At 44.5% G+C, this 14,196-nt stretch overlaps 1 protein-coding gene across 3 annotated transcripts; it reads right to left on the reverse strand.

Annotated features, from left to right (window-relative positions):
* Nucleotides 1-264: 264 nt before the first annotated feature.
* Nucleotides 265-14,165, reverse strand: man2a2 (mannosidase, alpha, class 2A, member 2). Of its 3 annotated transcripts, XM_076088870.1 has the most exons (23): nt 13,882-14,165; nt 13,264-13,521; nt 12,971-13,115; nt 11,713-11,884; nt 11,340-11,467; nt 10,891-11,064; nt 10,206-10,392; nt 9,346-9,523; nt 8,861-9,063; nt 8,303-8,485; nt 7,972-8,086; nt 7,780-7,850; nt 7,519-7,684; nt 6,611-6,847; nt 6,226-6,348; nt 5,804-5,918; nt 5,431-5,564; nt 5,058-5,199; nt 4,569-4,702; nt 4,206-4,283; nt 3,482-3,676; nt 3,261-3,374; nt 265-2,870 (listed from the first exon to the last, which is right to left on the reverse strand). In XM_076088870.1, the coding sequence occupies exons 1-23, from the start codon at nt 14,011-14,013 to the stop codon at nt 2,718-2,720; spliced, it is 3,537 nt and encodes a 1,178-aa protein (XP_075944985.1). In that variant the 5' UTR covers nt 14,014-14,165; the 3' UTR covers nt 265-2,717. The 3 variants fall into 3 exon arrangements, with proteins under 3 accessions (XP_075944985.1, XP_075944986.1, XP_075944987.1); XM_076088871.1 differs by lacking the exon at nt 4,206-4,283; XM_076088872.1 differs by lacking the exons at nt 265-2,870; nt 3,261-3,374 and having other exon boundaries at nt 3,534-4,110.
* Between the last annotated feature and the right edge of the window lie 31 nt (nt 14,166-14,196).

Consider the following 14,196-nt stretch of genomic DNA (forward strand, 5'->3'; position numbering starts at 1 on the left):
CAGCCGGCTCTATTCAATAGCAGGGAGACTCTTTGACTGCCAACCACTGACAAGAGAAGCACTGGGCAGCCTGAAAGTAACACTTATCTGACTGACAGCAGCTGCGCACGGACTGTGCTGCTGGACTAACTCAACGTTGCCCCCTACTGATAGAGTCAATTGAGCTCTTTTAACAGCATGAAAACACAGCAGATTCACAAGTGCAGTAAAAGGAAGAAATCTAATTATTTTCAGACAGAGAAACTGTTTAAAAAAAAGACAATCTTTGTATTTTGATCTTTATTCAATCCCCATCTCCTCTACTGCAGCTTTAATCCATCATGAATAATCAATACAGAAGAGACCTTGCCTTCATATATTACCTCTGCTCAAACAAAAACAACAGACCTCACACACTAATTAAAAGAAACATCATACAGAGACTCAGACGCACACCGGAACAGAAGGAGAGAAGCTTATGACGACGTTGGACAACAAGAAAAAGTGCAATTTGAGATGCAGTGAAATCTGGTCTTGAAGCGTTAACAGGAGCTGGAGGGGGGGACGGGGGACTGAGGGGATCTGCAGTGAGAAAGCAGAATGTATCGAGCTACAGCAGACCAGATATCAGGGTAGAGGAGAGCAATAAAGCAGTAGAACTTCCTGATGGGACACAGTGGGGCCGGGTGAGCTGTTGGCTCAGTACAAAGTGGTTCACAGGTGAGCTGATCGATGTCCCGCCTCGGCTCTGATGACAACATCCTCCACGGCTGCTGCAGAGGCAGGTGTGCACCAGAGAAAAGGCTGCGTGCCTCAAGACAGCCTCGGATTAAGAAGCACTGTGGAGCTGAAATTATAAAAACAAACCGCAGCTCTTATGAAAGCATTTCTTCTGTGTCGAGGATCCCTGCGTATGATTTGACAAGATTTACTTTTGAAAGGGTCAGTTCACCCAAATTACAAAAACACATTAATTGGGAAAAGTTTTAGCGGCATCTTGGCATAAAGATAGTTTTGGTTTGAAGTTTTGAGAAATCTCTCTCCGAGATTTCAACCACCAACTGAGGTGAATGGAATTTTACTCAAATCACGCAAAACAATTACAAAATCGAAGAAAAAATAAATCCTTCCAGAACCACTGCCCAACATAGTTTCCACACCGACTATTGCTGTGTCCCAGTCCCATACTACATAGTTAGATGTACTACACGCCCATGTTTATAGTATATTTTTTTTCTAATTGTAGTATACAAGAATTCAACATAGTCGTACTGTTTTATAGAAGCAGGAAATAATGCAATACGTGCAGCCAGTAAAAGGCGATCAGTCTATGATTTCAGCTTCTCAAATGATGAGTGCTATTTTCCAGTTCAAAATGTTTGAAAATATTTAATATCTCTGGGTTTTGGATTGTTGTCGGTACAAAACAAGTCATTAAAAAGACAAACTTGCGCATTCTCCACTTTCTTTCTGCCATTTTATAGACTTGACTTAATGAAAACAATCATTAGCGGCAGCTAAGGACAGATACCTCAAAACCCAATCTATCTGCACGGCCAGATTTCTTATTTGGGTGAACGAACCCTTTCATTGTTCTTCATCTCCAATGGGAAGCTCCCATTGTGCTGCAATGATGATGACCAACGGCTCCACACAGACATCCAACAGTACTAAGAACGGTCCCTGATAGTGTGCACTGTAACCTCAATACACCCCAGAAAGAAGAAATCCTCAAACATTCACATCAGCATATTCTACAGACACACACGTATACATACATACGGATATATCTGCCTTGTGGTATTGAGGTAACGTCTTTGTATAGTCCTCTACTGCATACAGTATGGTACACAGACCACCCTCGCCGCAGTGAAGTACAAGCACAGGAATGACAGACGCTTTGAAATAAAGAAGCTCAGGGGAGGAGAAAAAGAAGTGAAGGAAAGAAAGTCTGCCGACTATCTACAAGCGAATCCCGCGAACAGAAGGTAAAAGTCATCCGATATGATTAATGCTTAATAGTGACTGATGTGAGTCTCTTGGACTCAGACATACGATAAAGAGCTTCAAGAGCTGCAGCACGGGTCTCCTCGCGAGCTGAGAAGAGACCACACATTCTCTTTGCTGCATTCGAGTCTGTCAAAAAAGAAATCAAGTACAAGTATAAAAAACTAAATCACTGTGATGTGTGTTCTTAATTGCATACATGAAAAACAAACAAATAAAGCTTTGTAAATTGCACTCTGATGTGGCACAAGTCCCAGCACCCCTCCCTCCCGCCCTCCTTCCCTCTCCTCCTGCCTTCCCTCTCATCTTTTGGGATATTTACATTCAGAAGTTCAGTCCAGGATGGAGCAAAGATAGAAAAAGACACGAGTTCTTACAAAGCAGAACTAAACGAGACTTCATTTTTGATTACAGACACAGACAGACAGACACCCGGTTGAATCTGATGAGCGATTCTGGCAGTCGGTCTTGTTTTGGAACAGCTGCGAGTTCACCCGGGTTTCGCTGCACTCGGAGACGGCCACAGTAACAGCCATCGCCTGCCCCCTGCTGTGCAGTCAGTCCTGTTACAGTGGAACCGTTTTCCTCCGAGCTGTAGTGTTTATTGTTCTGCTTGACAAAACAGAGGGACCCAGACCCCCTTTTGTTGCCAGTCTGTGGCCGGCGTGGGCCTGGTTCTTGGTCCAAGGAGTCTGGTGGGTTTTCATTGCCTCTTTCAGTCCCGACGGCGCTTAGCGCAGTTTGAGCTTGAAGGCGGAGATCTCCATGGGATCCAGGCTGATGGTGGAGTCGTTGGCCAGAGGCGTGCTGGAGTGCATCAGAGTCAGGGACATGGGCTGGAGCAGCTGCAGGTCCAGGTTCTTGAACAGTCCCGATACGCTCAGCTGCAGAGAGCAAAGGCAGGAAGGCCGAATTGAGAACGCAAATATGGAAATGACCAAATGTCAAGTTTAGCTTACAGGACAAATCCTTCAATGTTTCACTAAAGTAAAAGTACAGACGTAACAAAACGCACTTGTATAAAAGCAATATAAAGAAATGCCCCTGACAGAGTTATATTATTTGAATATTTAATATTAAATATTAGCATTAATATTCAAACAGCACTTTAATGTTGGAGGTCTAACTAACTGCTTTATATTCGGTTTGTTAGCTCAATCAGTAATAAATCATCATATTTTTTAAGAAGGACCATATGTTTTTCTTTATTTCGGGTTTTTTGTTGTTTTAGTGTGTGTGTATGTGTGTGTGTGCGTGTGTGTGTCTACCCTGACCTGTCCTTGTGTGGTGGTGCAGTTGAAGCCGAGGTTTGGAGCGTCCAGGCCACAGTCCAGCGCCAGACGGTGAAGAATCAAGGCTGTGTAAGGAGACGGAGCGTGGGGGTCCTCCTGCTCACACAGAAAACACGTGTCAATTTCAATGCAACCAAAACCCCCAAAAATAAATAAATAAATAAATCTATATATAGATTTTTTTTTTTTTTTTGTCTCGTCACCTGGCTCTGGATGCTGCGCAGGTTCAGCAGGTGGAAGTCGCAGGGGAGGATGGACTTGAGAGGGGCGAAGGTTTGCAAGGGAGGGATGCCGCGTCTCTTTGGCAGGACGGGCAGCACCAACACCTTGTGGTTCAGGAAGGAGTTGGTCATGTGACTGAGTACAGACGGGAAGCTGGTTGTTGCACTGTCCATCATCTGGAGGAGGGCAGAGACAGATTTAAGCCACAGTAGTAAATGACAGCGTAAGTACAACAACACCAATGAGTGGAGTCGTTCTTTTGCCATTACTGCACTATTACATTGAGGAATAGGCTCTAACTACTTTGTCAGAGAACGTAAGTTTCTAATTATAGACCAGACAGGACCAATCGATCTATACGTTATAGTTTATGCCACAGCACCGTGGTGTCATTTTTAAAATCGAGAGCATTACAGTGTTTGAAACATGATGTTTTTCGAAAAGCCAGCGCAACTTCATCCCAAACACCATCAGCAGTTTTACCATCGAGCTGCATGATAAAACTGCGACCAATGCTTTCCATCCTCTGCCAATGTGCATCAGTTCACTTGATAAATCACATCGTTACTTTCACTGGCGCTGTCTTGAAGATGGACTGGTTTGGCTACGGCTAAGAGGTGAAGGAAAGCAAAAAAAAAAAAAAAAAAAAATTGGGACCTTGAGCTACAGCAAAAGACTACGACGAGTGCTAACAAGCATTTTTACCTCGTGAACTCCGTCACTCAAGATTTTGGAGAGGAAAGAATGAAACAAGGACGAGAGTTTGGCAAAGACGCCACCATGCTGAAGGTAATGGAGTGAAAAAACAAAAAGGTAAACAAAGTTAGAGAGTGGGGAGAATAACAACAAGACAGAGGAGGGGGGGGGGGGGGGGGGGGTGTAATGAGTACAGACAGAAGATATGAACAAAGGTGTTACTGAACACAGAATGAAGGGCAAAACACTCTTATATCCCACAGCTTTGCACATTTCTCTTAGAGAGTCATTCAGCACCCCAGAGTCAGATTTGGTGAGCTGGAGTTTCAAGGGCGCTCGCCCAGCTGCCATAACCGCCTCCATCTTACGGACCTTGTTGCCCGTGGATCTCCTCTCCAGCAGTAGTCGGAAGCGGTTGGTTGTCTTCTTGTTGTCCTTCAGGCCCTGACCCAGCCCACGATTATCATCCTGCATCAGCCGTCGGTCCATGATCACTTCAAGCTGGCCTGAGGGAGGAGATGGAGCAAGGACGACATCTATTACACGAAGCCCGTGCATCGAACGTTCAGACATCAGTCGATGATGACGAACACTTTGAGCTATTTGTCATTTACAAAGCGGCTCCATTATCCGCAGAACGATGATAAAACGATTGGCTCAGTACATTAACGTGAGAGTTTGAACTGTTTTGCTCTCGAGGGACGAGAGGGAGAGAAAAGCGCTTCAATGCTATTCCACTCAGGGTTAGGGAGGGTAAACAAAGAGAAAGAGAGTGCATCTCTCAGAGACAACTTTCATTAAAAACAAACGAAACGAAGAAAAATGACACAACATTAGATGAAATGTAATAAAAACACAGACCACTCTCCAGGCTGGTGACACCCAGGGACTGAGCTGTGTGCAGCGTGAGGCGGTGATGGCTGTCCTGGATGTACGCCTGGCTGGGCATGGGATAAAAGTTGGCCTGCAGGGGAAGCTTCAGGTGGTGGTGACGAGGCTGCATCTACAAGAAGAGAACAAACACAGGAGGACACAATAAGTCAAACGTACAGCGCAAAGAGGGATGTGAAATGTTCAGGTCAGGGATAGTTAACTTAAGAGAAATGCCACTACATTCAGTTTCAAGAGTTATCAACTGATCTGAGCTTCTTTTTGCTATATTAAGACAGCATGCAAAGAAATAAAAGGTATTAAAAGTTCTTCTTGTCTTCTCTGAGCCGAGGGTGGGACTCACCTGGAAGCCATTGAGATCTGTGTAAAAGACATCTCCACTCTGGATGTCCGTGACCAGTCGCATTGCCAGCTCCTTATTGGTCTGATCTCTGATGTCCACCGTGGTGGTGATGTCTATCGACAGCCCATCTACCCCTGAAAACACAAAACCACAGAGAACCAAAGATCAGGCTTCAGAAGGACGTGAATGGAAAAATGTGATCTACAAATTGTGGGACAAATGCGACTTGCAAATAGTATTTATATTTGCTTCCTTAAAGTAAAGAATATGCAGCTTACAAAGTACAAAGTAATTGAATTTTAAATTGTCATTTTGAAGCTTTCGCAAGGTCCATTTGAACCGATTCCACGATGCCGTTTGGTTTGATTATTACCTGGCACATTGTGTATGCGAATGGTCTGCTGGAAATGCTGGTAGTGAGCCACCACCTCCGAGAAGAGAGGCCCCTCCACGACGCGCACCACCGGGGGCTCTTTCTGGTTGTAGGGCTGAAAGCAGGGAGAGAGAAAAAAAACAAAAAAAACGTCATGAGCAGAATTTGTGCTAGAAGAGGAAGAGCAGCACAGAGAGACGTTAAAGGAGCCACCAACAGAATGGATGACTACATACAGTATGGCAGCGAAGCCCTTAGGCTCTGTTGTTTTTAAAATCAAGAAAAGATGAAGCGGCACCCAGTCTGCCTGCCTTTCCACCCCGAGCACCCCAGCATGAGACAAAGACACAATACACAAGGGAGACTATCAAAGCCTTTTGAGAGGCAGGTAAACATCTGAGATACAACAGCTGAGAGAATACCTTTGCTTTTCCATCAGGCAGGAAGAGGTAAGCTCCACTTTTGTCTTTTGAGGGACGGGTGCCGTAGACGATGAACTCCATCTGAACCTTCACTTCCTGAGGATCATCCTTCCGCTTGATGCTCTGCAGATGAAAAAGCCATAAAGTGGAAAAGAGCACAGCATTAAAATAAAAAATAAAAAACAGAACTAGAAAAGAGATGAAAGGCAGTTTGAGCAGCAACAAGACATTCCATCTTCACTTTGATCAAACAGACTTGGATTATTGGGCAATCAAGTTCATGATTTTTTTACCTCCAAGAAGATCAAAGACAGAAAACAGATCAGCAAATCCTTAATTCAGATATAAAGTCAACCGGTGTAAGAGATGTCACAACAACACAAACCTCTAGAAGGCCAGTGTCTCCAGAGAAGCCCAGCGTGAGAGACTGGCTGCTAATGTAGAAGGTCTGAGGGTCGGACTGCTGAGAGCGGACAGGAAGCGGCTCCACGGCTCGAGCGGTGACGCCCCGACCAGACAGCCTGAGCAGGGTGTCGGAGCGGAGCGTCATGGGCGAGTCAGGAGAGTCGTAGAGATGGAACACAGCCAGGCCCAGCGGTGGAAGACGGACCATGAATGTTGCCTGGATGGAAGGTGGAAGAACAGTTGGACACAAATTAATTAAGCACCTATACTTTGGTTGTGTATAAAGCCATTTATCAAAAGTTAAAAGCATTTTGATATTAGCAACAGTGCGCTGTCCTTAAAGTGTGATGAGAGGTGGTGTTAATGAGACGGTTTGTATTTCATTTAAATTCATTGCTTTCTGTGGGAGGAGAGAATTTTATTCGGGCACAATAAATTAATCTACAGAGATGTGGTGAAGCAAATAGGATGTTTTTTGTAAATGCTGCAGATATAAAATACAATATGAGCTGAATCTGTTTCTAGTGATAGCTTGCAATTAGATATCAAAGGAAAGAGGTCTGAGGCCACTTACTTTACGAGGCAACATACAATAACAGCACATAAACATAGTTAAACGACTACTCTAATTTAGCATTGCACTTCTATAACACTGACATCTTTTTTTTGTTTGTTTTTTTAGATGTATGCATTCTTCTTCCTTGTCAAAATCTGGTGTCTACATTACCCAAAATGCAATTCGGCTGCCGTCAGTTTGCGTTTTACACGCGTAACTGCGACGTGTAGTCTTTAGCGTCTATTTTTCTTCTACGTGACTATAACAGCTGACGTGAGGACAATGATGGAGAACTGTGTCGACAGCAGTGCCAAATCTATCTATTTGCTTACCTCAAATACCTCTGCACTCATTTGACTAGCAGAGCTCCACTGAGCACTCAGCTGCACAGGGAGGGTCTGTCCGTCCTCAGTAAGAACCCGCACCCTGACCGTGTTGACCAGCACAGTCACCGCACACAGGCGCTCCTGCTCGATGGGGTTGAACAGAACCAGGTACCTGGTAGAGAGAAGGAAAAAAATCAAATCAAGAGGCACAGGATGGGTGAGGAGAGGCTGAGGTAGGAGGAGATGAAAGATGTCAGGGGGTAATACCTCGGTCCTGCTGGATCCAGCTCGATTAAAGTGCTCTGAGGCAGAGAGTCTTGAGTCGCCCGCCTGTCATCCTACAAAATGAAGTGAACAACACAGGAAACACAATGAGAAACCTGCATATTTTGTTCCTTCAAAAAAGGTATTAAAACAGTTTACACAGTGACGGAAGCATTCCTCCGAGTGTCCTCTTACTGTCTCCAGGAAAGGCTCCGTCTGGTAAAACCGATAAAACTCCTTGTTTTTCATCACTAGGAAATGAGCAGCATTGATGATTACTCTCTTCAGACCAATGAGTGAACGCAGTAATCTAGAGGAGGAAGAAGAAGAATCAATGGCCGACTGCAGCAGTCACAGCTTGTTATTTTGCTTCAAAGTATTGAACGGGCTATCAACTATGAAGTAGCCACAGAGACAGAGGATAAATAAGAGGGGAACCTGTTTTTCTATTTCATATAAATTGCATTTTTAAACTTCATCTATCCGATCCATAGCGTCATTTATTTCTGAACACTCGGGTCCTCACCTGGTGCCGTAGTCGGTGACAACATTCTCTTTCGCAGTGCCAGTGATCGCATCGTGATGTTGGAAGAGGCCAACAGTCTGCCGCGCATCCACCAGCAGGGCATAATCTGAGACCGGGTAGCGCCCTTCCATGCCCACATGGCGAGCGTTCGCAACCGCCAAGCTGTAGAGGATCTCTGCCCCCCTGAAGGACAGTGACAAGCAGTAAGCATTGGAGAGCCCCATTAGTAGCTTTGTTTAGTCAGTTAAAGGTGTTTTAAGACGACTGCTGATTCTTTAAAAAAAGATTCCTTTGAGCATTTTTATTTCATTTTCAAACTTTAACCTGAACAGAGGATTCAAACCTCGTTACTTGATTTTTTTTTTTCCCTCAAATTGCTCAGAAATATATACAATGTACACAGGATCTTGCGGGTGCATGCACGGCCCTTAACCTAGTACGTCAATGCAACAAATAAACAAAGTGCATGTTGTAGAACTCACTGACATAAACAGCTACAGCATCATTAACACGCCGCAGGTTGTAGCTATAGGTGACTTGTGACTAGGTCTGCCTCACCTGAGATGTGACTCTATCACACGGTCCAGGCTCTTGTAAAAGGGCCTAGAGGTGAAATAGCCAGTCCAGTAGTGGTCTTCCCGGTCTGCGTAGGCAAAGAAATCTCCACTAAGCACTGGGAAGTCTGCAGGTCTGGACCCCTGGGCCACTCCGTGTGCTTTGTATACAGCGTTGAAGTATTCTGAGAGAGTCCCAAACTGAGCCTGCAGGAGCAGCCAGACAACATGACACATTGTTCAAAAGAATAATTGAATCAAAACACAGCTGCACCGGGTAAAAAAGACAATTCCTCATCAAAATGCATGCGCCTTTCATCTTACATGGCATCTTTTGAAACAAACATCGAGTTGTGACAGACTCTTTGTTCTGTCAGCAAGTTAAAATACCACTGCATGATTCATCATCACAGAAAGACACTTCTATCGCCTACACGCTGAGGAACAAAAACAACACTGTTTATGATAGTACACAAATAATGTTCTCACTTGGACGTGCATCTCTGGGTGAGAATTCATGTAGTCGAATAGCTTCTGGTAGTTGGTGTACTGCTGGTCCCACTCCAGCACCTTGTCAAAGCGGAAGTCATCTCCTAGAGGGACAAGAAGCACTTTGCTGCGGTAGAGTTTGGACTTTTTACGGTACTGATCCAGGAGCAGGTTCGCCCTGATTGAGAGGGGGAAAGAAAGGAAAGAGGAAAAACTGAGGGGACACAATTTTTGGCATCCAACCTGCCCAACTTTGCACACGCCAGTTTTGTAGGAAATGACTATGACCTTGGAAAGAGGATGAAATTAGCCCTGAGGGTATTTTCCATTAACCACTGAACTATGTTCCGTCCTCTAAAAGCTGCAAGACTATCTGCAGTCCATGTCGGTCTCCCACAGCTCATCCATCCTCTATGGCTGTTGTCATTGGCGCAAGTTCAAGTTTAGTTTGTTTGTTTGGGGCTAAAACAGATAACATTCTGAGGTTTGCAACAGCAGTGACCGATCTGCTGTATTTGTGTGTGTGTGTGTGTGTGTGTGTGTCATTACTTTATTACATAAGACAAAGGAAACCAGCAACTTCTTACCTTCAGGGTGCTGAGACTACAGAATATTTGGCACTTTTGCTTAATTAATCACTGACAGATTCATTTTTGACTTAAAAACTAATCAGCTCTAATATACACCAACAACAATATATCTGCAATAATCCATTTTTAGCTAATATATCAGCCCAGCCGATATATCAGTGCAGCTCTAACAAGCATCCTAAAATTTGTTCTCCGAGGCAAAGTCAGGATGGATCACTTCCACCCTGTAACTTGCCCAAAGTAAGAGACTTAACACCCCGCGTGTCTCACCTCTCGGCTACATTGGCTTCCACCACAGGTTTCGGTGGCACTTTCCAGGGACAGTTTATCCGACCACCCGGTAACCTCTTGAAATCAAACTGGCAGCAGACCTTCGGGTCGGGCCCGCAGGTGTGCGGCACGTCGTAGCTGTAGAACGGCATCATGTGGCAAAAGATGTCCGTGTTTGATCCAGTGTCTGTCAAAGCAGTGAAGTCAAAATCAAAAACAGTAGCGCGAGAGACATCCATTGCTGACTGCAGGAATGGGGTCACACTAATAAGGCACGTTCTGCTGAGTAAGGGTGGTATTTGTGATCGTATTCACACCAGTGCTTTAAGTTCACAATCAAACCTACAGTGTTCTCCGGGGACTGTCAAAAGTCATTCTGGATGAAGCAGCAAAAGGCAAATGACATCCGCAAAAGAACTGAGTACCACAAATTGATAATATCTAACAGCGCAATATCAGAGGGTTTTTCTATTAGAAACAAATGGACAGTAAATCTTCAGCAGATGTCCAATTTATTGAGAAATAATAGCAAAGATAGCGCTTCTGAGGCTTTTACGCACTGGTTGTTCTTCCAAAACGTCCCTCTCTTTACAAGGTCATTACGAGCGGCGCGACTCTTTCTGCAATGAGCTTAGCAAAGATAAGCACATGAGTGAGATGACATCGCTGGCTCTGGTCCACTCACCCCAGGCCTGCCTCCACATAAACTCCAGGCTGCGCGTGGAGGCAAAGTGTTTTTTGATGGAGTAGTGGACCCTCTGGATGAGCATGCTGGTCAGGTTGGCCCTCTTCAGCAGATAGGACATGGTCGCACTGTGACCGAAAGGGTCCACCGCCCACCCGCTGCGGGGAGTGATACCTATGACAGTAAGCAAGTAGTTCAGGTTCATGCTCGGATAAAAGAAGAAGTGCAGCCTTTAGAAAGTCATTCCCCTCAGCAGGGAGCACTTAAAGTACCCACTGACCGAGAGGCTACACCTGCTGACAAGCTCAGATCAGATCATTAAACCTTGAGACGACATCATTTTAACTTTAAATATGTGGTGTAAAGGAATTGGGGTGATGAAAAGACACATTTAACCACCTGAATATGACCAAAAAGGCTCAAGTAAGGAATCATTTCAGATTGTGTACCGAGATTTCTCTCCAGCCACTGATGCCCTTCAATGAGCTGGTCTATCATGGCGAAGTAGTGAACGTTGGCTTCATCTGTCATAACCCAGCCTCCCGTGACAATCTCTAGCTGCCCTCCAAGGATCAGTCTGTTGAACAGAGAGGATTAAGAAAGCAAGGTGAGGATAATCCGGCCCTCAAGGTGGAGAGTCACATCAACCAGATAACAAGCTATTTTCAGAGCAACCACATTCTGCAAGCGGGTACTATCCATTGTGTAAAATAGTGCACATTAAGGCCAGTAGACATCAAGGAAATCTCAACTAATTGTCGAGAGTTACGGTGGGGTAATTTAAAAAGACAAAGCTGAGTGCTTCTCCAAGCTGTGACTCACTTGCGCATCGCCTCCCGTTTGTGAACGTCTGCGGTCTCCCACCACTTGGCGAAGAATGAAATCTCAGACCAGATGAATTTCCTGCGAGGATCCTCAGCCAGCTTCACCACCATGTTGTTCAAAATATGCTGCGTCTGGTCTGTGAAGTACTTGTCAAAAGTCTTGATCCAGCCTAACAAGAAGATAAATGTGAGCAATTTGAAACAACAGTTGGCAAACAGACACCCCTTTATGTAGCTAGGCTGGTACAAAGGCAAGACGACGGGGCGGGTAAGAGACTCTTAGTGCTGCAACAGATCAAAAATAAAACTCATATTTTATTCAAGTTGCGCTGTTCCCCCTCAGAAAGCTCTTTAGCGGAGTGGTTTCAAAGAAAGTGAATTAAAAGCACTTTTGGTGATCATCAGCGTAGAATAGTCTATAAATATCCTGTGAAATATTCATCTCATATATTGTAGTCTAATATATATATATCAAAGTTGTACATCATTCTGCAGTTATGCTGATAAGCAATGCCACTGAAATGGCGTCAAGTGCCCGTGGTCAGTTGTGAGGGGCGGGACTATTTACTGCAGGCTTTCTAACATTGTGCATGGTTTGAGCCGCTTACCTTAAAATCCCTTCTTTGCATTTAGCGAAATGAGCCTATTACCAGTAAACCTGCTTTCTCACGTCTTCAGTGTGAGCCGACACTATGCGTACTGGTTGCAAAACACTCCTACCGTCCATTAACCCTGGGCACTGAATATTTGCGGCAGAGTTTAATCAAATGCAGCTCCAAATTCCCATTATTGATGAACAGAGTTTGCAGGTCTCTGCAGCCTGTCAACACATCAACAACTGTCAACTAAGTCAGCATGAGGCAGGCTGGTAAACAAGTTTAATGAAAATGTCAGTCGAAAATAAAATCTCAGCCAATTCAACCTATAAATAGCGAGAGGTTTCCGATGCCAAGATCTTTCCAATTGCATTGTTTGTGGCTAAGCTGTCAGTTGTGTCGCCATTATGCTAATAATAATGAGAACGAATGAATCAGGTTGTGAATGATTTCTGCATCCCCATCACAGGCCTCCCACTCAGGTAATGCCTCACAGTAACTGACGAGGCAATCTTAACCTCCTGAAGAAAAGTGTTCAGATGTGCTCAAGGCCGCCGCGTCTTAAGATACAGACAGACTTTTAGACTAGCACAGAGACATTTACAGCTTTCAGTAAACTTTTGCTGTGTGTGTGTGTGTGTCACTTCCTTTTCAACTCACCTGGATCATTGTGGGAGTGGGGGACAACAAACACTTGCAGCTTTTCATTGTCCCACTCGTCGGGTTCATAGGTAATCTCAAAACCCTGTTTCCATACGCCGCCATCAGGGTTGTCAAATTTGAGGAGGGAGTACACATCCAGCATCTAAAATGAAACACAAAGTCATCATTTGCTCACTAGACACACCCCAAATATATATGTAAAACATAGCAGTGATACTGTTTTGGCCAATTAGCTGCTTAGCATTTTATCTACAGGGGGAAATCTAGTAGTTTATATACCACAAGCTCACCTGAACGTCTGCTTGTCCGTGGCTGCCTAAAGCCGGTTGGCAATCCTGGGGCTTGACAGCTAGGAAAGTGGGCCGGCCGTCGAAGGGTAGGACCCAGGAACCATTGGCACTTCTAAATGGCAGGTGGCCGCTGGGAGACACAGCTCCTGTGTCTGTGAGCTCCATCACAGAGTCCTTTATGTGGCTGATGATTTGGTGGTTTTCCTCCAGGAGCTGCTCCAGCTGCTCTATTCGGTTTTGCAGAACCGAGATTTGGCTCTAAAAACCCACACACAGAAAACAAAATAATCATAAATCGCATAGCTGTATAACATCATAAAACATTCTGCAATGAACACTTTCACATTCAGCCAAGGTAACAAACAGCAGTATGAGATCAATCAGCCCTAAAGACATCTACACAACGACAGGGAAATAATCAGACACGTCTATTTACATTAGAATATTTTGGAAAAATAATACATAAAGCCTTGTGTTTATCATTTAGAATGTATATATGTTAATTTAGGATATTTCTAACATCTGGTGTACAAAACATTCAAATAAAAGTGCGACATAAATAAGTAGAGAAAGGGGTTTTCACATAATACGCACCACCCTCACAGCACTTATTCTTACCCGTGGAAAGTTACCGCCATTCTGTCTCCTTGCAGGGTCATGTTGGACTCGATCCAACATCAGATACAGCGAGAACACAGCCACACAGAATATGGCCCCTCCACACACAGTCACCTGTTTCCTCAACTTCATCCTCCTCTGGAGCGGTCTTCTTTCCGGAGTTTAAAATGTAAAAATGACCTTGACGGTGTGTTTCCCCGCACAGAGGAGAAGAGAGAAAAAAAGTCCTGGAATGCAATCCTTCACAGTGCAGAAAAAAAAAAAAAGTCAGGTAACCAGCTACGCCAGTGTTAATGGTTCAGTTTCACTCCTGCG

The sequence above is a fragment of the Anarhichas minor genome, unplaced genomic scaffold (assembly GCF_050575085.1).
Source record: "Anarhichas minor isolate MPS153535 unplaced genomic scaffold, ASM5057508v1 ptg000011l, whole genome shotgun sequence".
In the NCBI taxonomy this organism is placed as follows: Eukaryota; Metazoa; Chordata; class Actinopteri; order Perciformes; family Anarhichadidae; genus Anarhichas; species Anarhichas minor.